Source organism: Emiliania huxleyi, assembly GCF_000372725.1.
Source record: "Emiliania huxleyi CCMP1516 unplaced genomic scaffold EMIHUscaffold_872, whole genome shotgun sequence".
In the NCBI taxonomy this organism is placed as follows: domain Eukaryota; phylum Haptophyta; order Isochrysidales; family Noelaerhabdaceae; genus Emiliania; species Emiliania huxleyi.
In genome coordinates, this window is record NW_005195498.1 from 8,136 (window position 1) to 16,577 (window position 8,442).

Below are 8,442 nucleotides of genomic sequence, written 5' to 3' on the forward strand. Positions count from 1 at the left end.
GGTTGAAAGAGGGGCCGGACAAAAGATACATGCAAAAAGTGGAATGGACGTGACCAGGGGCAAAATTGACCAAAACAACACCACCAAGCTTCAATGCGGGGGGGGGGGGGGGGAGGGGGTTAGTGTGATTCGTCTCTCACTCTCATCACATCTCCACCCTCAAAATCTCGACTCAAGTCCAGACGCGTTCGCGATGAGAAAGCGTGACACTCAAAATTTGCCAAGGTGCTCTAGCCGCGACTACACCTCATGAACTTTCCAACACATCAATCAAATAAAGCAACTTCACTTAGGAAGGTGAATACCATACACCACTTCTGAAAAATCCGCCAGGTCAACCCTAACCCTAACCCTAACCCTAACCCTAACCCTAATCCTACTTCCTAAGTGAAGCTTTTTGATTTGATGGATGTGTTGGAAAGTTCATGAGGTGTAGTCGCGGCTAGAGCACCTTGGATTTGGCTCATTCCATCAAGAAGGTGAGTTGTGAGTCTCGATGTGCATCTTGTCCTCGAGATGGCGGCCCATGCCCTGCGCGCATGCCCACCACGCTCCCATCGCTCCAGCTCTGTCAAGCGCGTCGGCAGCGGCCTCGATCAAAGGGAGTGACTCGCGCGTCGCATCGCGTGCGCGCGTCAGCCGCCGCCCCCCTAATGCGACGGGCAGTCTCGCCAATGCGTCGCCCTCCGAGGTGGAGACGGTGCCGTTGTGTAAGTGCGGGCGCAGAGCCACTTGGTCGCACGGCCACTTCTTTTGCGATGCGGAAGTCTGTGACTTATCTTGCCAGCCATTGATATGGCGGCGGGAACCGCAAGCCATTGATCACAACCAAGAAGCAGCGGAAGCGCGCATCGCGAAGCGAGTCGAGTCCCGGCGGGAGGCGCGCGAGCAACACGCTCTCAGGTGCCGCGACGATCCTTGTAGGCTCTGGAAGGCGGGGAGATGCCGCACGTGGTGTTGCCCCAAGAGGCACTCGCATGACATGCGCGAGCTCCCCCTCACCCCTTGCCATGCCGGCGTGAATGGAGCCCCTTGCACCGACCCGCGCTGCGAGTTTAAGCACTGAGCCGTAGGAGAGTTGTCCCTCGCGTGTGCCCCCTACTCCTTCCCCCTGGGGTGGGATCCCAGAGCGCCCCTTCTCGCGTCGGCCGCATGGGCGGCGGGATCGGGCGACTGCCAAACCCGTGATGGCTGGGGAGGGTGCGAGGAGGGTGCCCGCGAGATGCTCTTGAGAGGGTGGGGGATCGCGGTCCGCCAGCGGCCCCACGCTCTTGCTTGCTTCGCAGCGATGACGAGTGGATACCCTCTACGCCGCCTATGCTTTCTTACGGAGACGCATGCTTTGGCCCTGAGATGTTTGCAATAGAGGAGTCTTCTTTGTAGCGCTAACGCGTGTGTCTGCGTGCATGCAGCTTTCACCGCAAACAGCCTAGAGGTAGATCACTACAAAGCTGGGGTAATCGAAAAGGACCCGGGCGTGCACGAGGTACTTTGGACGCGATGCGCATTGCCGAGGGGTGCATAGTGATTTGTGACCGATGCCAGTCCCTCGTTAAACTTCAGACGGCGAGGGCTTTCTCTCGCTCCTCTGCGCTCTGGAAGATCGGTTTTTCACGTGGGCGACGGTTGTGGAGGGAGGTTCTGTTCGACCCACTTTCGCCCTTCGCGCTTTTCTTCGGGCCAACGCAACATGGCGGGACGTTTGCGAAGGTCGATATACCTTAGTTGAGTGGCCTACTTCTAACAAAAATCGACTCGACCTCCGCATCCTCGACAGCCAAATTATGCACGGAGTTGCGAATCGCGTGATGAGTAGTATTTGATTTTATGTACCTCTAAGCTTACTGTCTCCGGCCCACGTCGTAGGGAAAGAGTCTGGGAGGGTGTCCTATGAGGAGGGGTGCATGGATCGGCGGATAGCCTTTCCTGTTGCACCCCACTGAGGCCCCTCCTGGATTGAAAAATCCCCCCCTCGTCGACCTGACCGCAAAAGGGGCACGCTCGGCCACTCGGCGGCGGCGCGATGGCGACCGAGCGGTCAAACTCGGCGCGCTGCCTCTCGATGCCGTCGAGGCACGCCCCGCAGATGGCGTGTCGACAGCACGCGGTGCGCCACGTCGCGCCGGCGTCCTCACAGAGGCTGCACGCGACGGCCCGCTGCATGCGAAAGCGCGGCGCCGCGGCAACGAGCTCGAAGCGCAGGCTGCCCGGGCCGTGCAGGCGCACCGAGTGGCGGCGCCCGCGCGCGTCGACCAGCGCGTACGCCTCGCCGATCGGGTCAAAGGCCTCGCATCGTGCGACGATCGTGCCGACGTCGTGCGAGGGCCGGCAGCGGATCTGCGCACCGCGCAGGCCGTGCCCGCGCAGCGGCCGCGGCGCGTCGACCGTGCCCTCGCTGCTCGAGGGCGAGCTCCGCGCCGCCGCTGCCGCATCCAGCACCCCCGCCGCCGCGCCGCGCAGCCGCTCGTTCTCGTGCTCGAGCGCGTGCACGCGCCGGCGGAGCGCCTCCAGCTCCACGGCGGGGTCGAGCCGCGGCGCCTTGGCCGCGCGTGGCTCGCCGCCTGCTCCGTCGGCTTCGTCTGCGGCTGCGACGACCTGGCGCACACGTACGCACACAACAGAGCGCTCAGCACGTGGAGAGCTGCACTGGGAGCGTCACCGGCCGACGCCACGGGGCGAAACCTCGGGGTAGCCTCGGGGTAGCCTCGGGGTAGCCTCGGGGTAGCCTCAGGGTCGGCCACACACCTTGCGAAAGCCCCGGATCGGGCCCCGCGCCTTCACCTGGCCCGGCAAGGTCACCTGCTCGTTGCGCACCTTACGGCCGAGCACACGCGACACCGTCGCCGCCAGGGCCTCGTTGCTCGGCACGCGCGTGCCCGTCTTGAGGTACAGCCGCGCGTGGCAGTCGGGATGGTGCGCCTCGAGCAGCGCCGCCACGTCCTTGAGCTGCACGTAGTCCTCCGCGTCGCCGCGCTCAAATTGCGTACCGAGGAGCGCGCGCACCGCCTCGTCGTCGGCGCTCGCGTCATCGGGGGCCTGCGCGCGCGCGGGTGCGGAGAGGATTGAGCTTTTGAGCTAGCTTTCGAGGGCCGGTGCGCGGGCCGGTGCGGCAAGGGCGGCTCTGCACAAGCGTGGCGCGCACCTTGGGCGCTGCGGCCGCCGCGCCGACGGCGACGAGGGCGGTCGAGCTGGCCGCGACGCTGAACCCGGCGCCCTCGTCCGCCTGCAATGGGCGCACACGCGCAGCGAACGGGGGCATCTCGCGTGAGGCAGGGCACGGCACAAGGTGCGGCGCACACACACTCACCATCATGAGCGCCGTCGATGGCGCGGCGTCGCGTTCCACGGAGCGTGCGGCGGCTGCAGCCGCGACGAGCACCTGCGCATGCGCCATGATGGCGCGCATTTCGGCACGGCGTGTGAGCCTTGCTTGTGAGTTTGTATGTGTGAAAAGAAATTAAAGGGGCCAGGCACGGGCACACACGCAAGCAAAGAGCAGACAAGAGACGGGCCGGGAGGGCCGGGTACGGACGTTAGCGTCGCAGGCCTACGCCCTAGGGGCGTTGCAGAATGCGCCGCGGGGTGTGTCGCACTGCCCGGCGCTGGCTGCGGCGCACACACACACCTGCAGCTCCGTCTGCGGCGGCGGCGCGAGTGCTTTGCCATCGCTGACAGTCAGCCGCCGCCTTCTTTGTCTGGATCGGCCTCGGCGTAACCGCTCTAACGAGAGGGCCTCGAACTTAGCCGCCCTAAACGCGGCGGCCCCGACTTAGCCGCCCTAACCGGGAGCGTGGACACGTGTCACGTCCGTAACTGTCGTAACGGTCGGTGTAACGGTCGGTGTAACGGTCGTAACGGCAAAATGAAATTATCGAGATTTGACGACCTTTTTCAACGCCCCTGAAGGTCCCTGTACGTCCCTGACACAAGAAAACATCGGATTCCGGGGCCGCCGGCTTGAATATGAAGTAGTTGAACCGGGGCCGCCGGCTTAGGTACACACCAGGACGCGCGCTGTCCCGAGCACAACACATCCGCAACTTCTAAGACGCCCATCACATCCGCAGTCGCCCTCACCGACGACCACACTCTGCCCTAACGCTACCCGCTGACCTCCGAGTGCCCTATCAGTGGGCAGGCGAGTAACACAAAACCACACGGCTTGATGACAGCCCCGACGATGCTGCGAGTTTCGGATGTCGCTGACGCTTGGATCGGCCGCGCACTCACCACTTCGTGCAGCCACACGGAACGCAACATTAAAGGCAGAGACTTCCTGGTGTTTCCGAACGGCACGTACATGATAAACAACATGAGCAGAGCCGTCTCCAGACAGTCGGTGCTGCGGAACACGAGCGCAAAGTTCTACGACACGCTGCCTTTGCTCAGCAGCCGCGCACGTGAGAGACCCGTTGTTGTGATGGACGGCGACCGCTGCACTCCCTCTCCCCAAATTGCGATCATGAGCTGCCGCGACGCTTCGAGCCCTAACGTGGTGGTCTGGCCGATGTATCGGATGCTCGAACAGGATGTGGCGAGGCTCTGGCCCGAGCTGCTCAGCGTCGCCGTGCCGTGGTCGCAGCGACGGCCCGTGGTGGTGTGGCGCGGCAGCCTGTCCACAGGCCTTGGTCGCACTGACGGCACCTCGCGCCTTGATGTGGTGAGTGCGCTGCGTGCACACGGTGGCTCCCTCTTCGACACTGGCCTGCACGATCTTGCGCCACACAACAAAACCGGGGATGGCCTGCGTAGCGTCAAGTTCGACCAGTATCTCACGGCCGTACAGCAGGCGCAGCGCTATCAGATGCTGCTGATCCTGCCCGGCAATGGCGCCGCTTCTGCGTCCGTCTGGGCGATGGCAAGCGGCTGCACGCTGCTGATGGAGGCCACGCAGACGGCGGTCACGTGGACGACCAGCCTCGCCCGCCCGTGGGAGCACTTCATTCCGGTCGATCTCGCGAACGTATCAGACATCATCCGGGGGGCGCGCTTCTGCGTCGACCACAGCGAGGAGTGCGAGCACATCGCCATGAGCGCGCGCCGCCTCCTCGTCGCCGCCTACTGGCCCGCCGGCACTGCGGAGTACGCGGCAGAGCTCGCGGCCCTGCCTGCGGCTAGCCGCACGCGGAAGGCGGTGAGCCTCGTGCAAGCAACGCATCAGCCGCATCAAGCGAACGGTGCTCGAGAAGCTCGCGACCCACGCGGAGGCGAACCCGCAGTGCGCGCCGCGACCCGAGCTGTACGTGCCGACCATCGGGGGAGTGGCGAACGAAGTCAAAGGTGCGACTGAGCTGGATTTGTTGGGCGCAGGGCAGGTCCAGCATCGCGCTGCTACGTCAGATGATCCTGGCACTGAGGCGCAGCAGGTCGAGCCGCTTGTGATCGGTGCTGGCTGGGGCTCGACCGCGACGAGAGCGCTCGCGACGGCCATGAAACAATTTGGGCTCACAACCGGCCACTGCTCTCATTACTACAATGCATCGGCCGGCGTGAACTGCCCCCTTTCCTTCTGCTCCGAGATGCACAATCTGCTGCAGGGCCGGCTATGCAAATACCTCGCACAGGAGACAAAGGACCCGGCGCTCTTCCGGGTCTTCGACGGGCTGGATGCCGTCTTCGACACGCCCGTGCCCAACTTTTTCCCGTACCTTTGGCGAGCGTATGGACCAACTGCGCGCGTCGTCCTCACTGTTCGTCCAGCCGCCGCCTGGTTCGCCTCTCGCTCACGCCACCACAGGGGGTCGTATGAGCAATCGGTGGCCGTGAACGATACGAGTTTGCGGGCAGCGGATCCGCCCGACGTTTGGCAAGGGGGGGTGGACAGGGACGTACCGCTCTGGGAGCTTCTGAACCCCGCGTGTGATGCTTCCGCCAAGGCTCGGCAGAAGGAGCTCAACTTGCTCAGGAGCGGCGGCGGCGCCGACTCCGATACGGTCCGGCTTGCATTTGAGGCGCACAATGCGCTCGTGCGCTCCCTCGTGCCCGCCTCGCGCCTGCTCGAGATCGACATCACCGCGCTCTCCGCCAACGAGTCCTGGTCGCGCCTCTCCAGGTTTCTGCGTCGCCCGGTCCCTCGCGACGCATGCCTCGCCGCGGGCTGCCGGTTCCCCGCGCTCATCAAGGGTGCCGGGACGCCACTACGGATAGCAGGCAATTCGCTCGTCACTACTGGTACTGCGGCGGACGACGAGCGGTGTCGATTATCACGCCAGGCAGGGACGTTAGGAGCCTCCCTCCAAGAGCCGATGTGATGGTATCTATCTCGAGATGATACTTGAGCGTGATGAAAATCGGGTACCGGAAAAAGATACCCAGCGGGTCTCGGCAGATACCTTTATGGGGCGGCGCCCCAAGCAAGTATCTAAAAAGAACGGGGTGGCTGCCAGACCATGGTCAACTGATGCAGTATGACGTGCAGGACTCCACTTCCACTAGCTCATACACACATGGCTCAGCCACTGGCATGGTTAGGTGGCAGCCTCTTTGTCGCATATGCACGCGCCTCCATGCCACGCGTGCTTGTGCCGAGAGGGCCGCGGAGGCCACCTCGGCACGCGTGGCATCGACTGGTACGACCGAATCTGGCAGCTCCTGCGGCAGCCAGCTTGTTAGCTATCATAGCTGAGCCGTCTGTGGCCGCGGGAGCCGCGGGGAAGGCCCCAGGGGATAGTTATTACGTGCGAAATGCGAAAAGTGAACGTTCTCGTCCGAACTTGAACCGAACTGCGACTAGGATCGACCTTTCGCACATTTGCCGTCGGAAGGGCCTGATCTCGCGCGTTTGACACCGCTCAAAAAATTCGCTGCGTTAGCGCAATTTCGCGCAAGGCGCATTTACTCTGCAAGGCCGCCCTGCTCCCTGGCGCGATCCTCTGGAAGGCGGCGAACGCGCTCGCTGCAGAACAAGCTGACGCGGGCCCAGTACCACCTCGATGAGGTGACTTGGACCACCAAGAGCTGGCTGGGGCTGCAGAAGCAGCGCATCTCAGTCGTTCTTCACGCGATCGCAGAGCAGATTGTGAATGAGCTTGCCTGCGGCGAGGGCGGTCGAGTGCACGGAGCTAAGTGCCTCGCCGTCCTCGCGTGAGTCGCTTAGGCGGCTCCCGTGGTGTACCTGTGTTAGTGCCAGTGCGCGCTAGTCCCGTGCCCAGTGTTGTGCGCGGGATTTTGTAAAATTCTTTTTCGCCGTTATCGGGTTCCTTTTCGCGCGCTCCAGTGTTGCGCTCAGGACATGTCCCTCGGCGAGCTGATCTACTTTCCGGTCCAGGCCAAGGGCCTGCAGCTCGCGATTCTGGCCGAGGCGAGCGGGCTCGAGTGGACCGGCTTCACGGTCGACAAGTCGCCTGCAGGGCCAAAGAGCTGGCCCGCGATCAAGGCGTCGGGCGCTTCGCCGTTTGGGCAGCTCCCTATGCTGCGCACGCCAGGCGGGCGCGTGGTCGGCCAGAGCGTCGCGATCGCGAACTACATCGCGCACCGCGCCTCGATGCACGGCGCGGGCGACGACGACTTTGCGCTCTCGCAGATGTGCCTGGCGGAGGGCGAGGACCTCTACTCGCTCCTCCTCGGCGCGGAGCTGGCCCGCTGGAAGCCGCGCGAGGTGCGCGCTGCCAAGGCGGCGGCGGTTCGCGGCCTCATCGCCACGACGGTGCCGGACCGCCCGAGATCACCCGAGATTGCCGGAGATTCTCCGAGACGGCTCCTTGCCACACTGGCGCTGCGACGCGGGTGCGGACAGAGGTCGGAACCGGCCGCGTTCACGCCCGCTTCTGCACAGGTGCCAGACCACCTCGCAAAGCTGGAGGCGCTGTGCGCGGCGCCGCTGGGCTTCACCTCGACCGGCAATATAATATAATATAATATAATATGATATAATATAATATAATATAATAGGCGCCGCTGGGCTTCACCTCGACCGGTCAGACGGCGGGCGAGCTGTACCTGTCTGGCATGCTAGAAGTTCACAACCAGAGCCGGACGCACACGCACGATTCACACGGCAGACAAGGCGCAGACGACGGCTTCCTTAGAAGCCGTCGTCCTCGCCAACCCAGCTCTCCCATATCTCCCCACATCTCGGGCCCCTCGGGCCCCTAGTAGCGGAGCACAGACCCACATCTCCCCAGATCTCCCCACATCTCCCCACATCTCGGGCCCCTCGGGCCCCTAGGAGCGGAGCACAGACCCACATCTCCCCAGATCTCCCCACATCTCCCCACATCTCGGGCCCCTCGGGCCCCTAGGAGCGGAGCACAGACCCACATCTCCCCAGATCTCCCCACATCTCCCCACATCGGCCCCTCGGGCCCCTAGTAGCGGAGCACAGACCCACATCTCCCCAGATCTCCCCACATCTCCCCACATCTCGGGCCCCTCGGGCCCCTAGTAGCGGAGCACAGACCCACATCTCCCCAGATCTCCCCACATCTCCCCACATCTCGGGCC

At 63.7% G+C, this 8,442-nt stretch overlaps 3 protein-coding genes across 3 annotated transcripts; 2 read left to right on the plus strand and 1 right to left on the minus strand.

The window, feature by feature from the left end:
* Positions 1-2,434: 2,434 nt before the first annotated feature.
* Positions 2,435-3,401, minus strand: EMIHUDRAFT_446562 (hypothetical protein). Its single transcript, XM_005758250.1, has 2 exons — positions 3,143-3,401; positions 2,435-3,036 (listed from the first exon to the last, which is right to left on the minus strand). The coding sequence occupies exons 1-2, from the start codon at positions 3,392-3,394 to the stop codon at positions 2,728-2,730; spliced, it is 561 nt and encodes a 186-aa protein (XP_005758307.1). The 5' UTR covers positions 3,395-3,401; the 3' UTR covers positions 2,435-2,727.
* Positions 3,402-4,180: 779 nt separating this feature from the next.
* Positions 4,181-6,251, plus strand: EMIHUDRAFT_250103 (hypothetical protein; the record flags this gene model as incomplete). Its single annotated transcript, XM_005758251.1, has 2 exons — positions 4,181-5,134; positions 5,208-6,251. 2 exons carry the CDS (start codon positions 4,181-4,183, stop codon positions 6,249-6,251), a joined length of 1,998 nt encoding a protein of 665 aa, XP_005758308.1.
* A 32-nt stretch (positions 6,252-6,283) lies between these two features.
* On the plus strand, positions 6,284-7,645 carry EMIHUDRAFT_250104 (Hypothetical protein; the record flags this gene model as incomplete). Its single annotated transcript, XM_005758252.1, has 5 exons — positions 6,284-6,412; positions 6,532-6,607; positions 6,765-7,051; positions 7,124-7,150; positions 7,229-7,645. Coding segments are annotated over 5 exons (936 nt in total), but the record flags the coding sequence as incomplete, so codon positions are not given.
* Between the last annotated feature and the right edge of the window lie 797 nt (positions 7,646-8,442).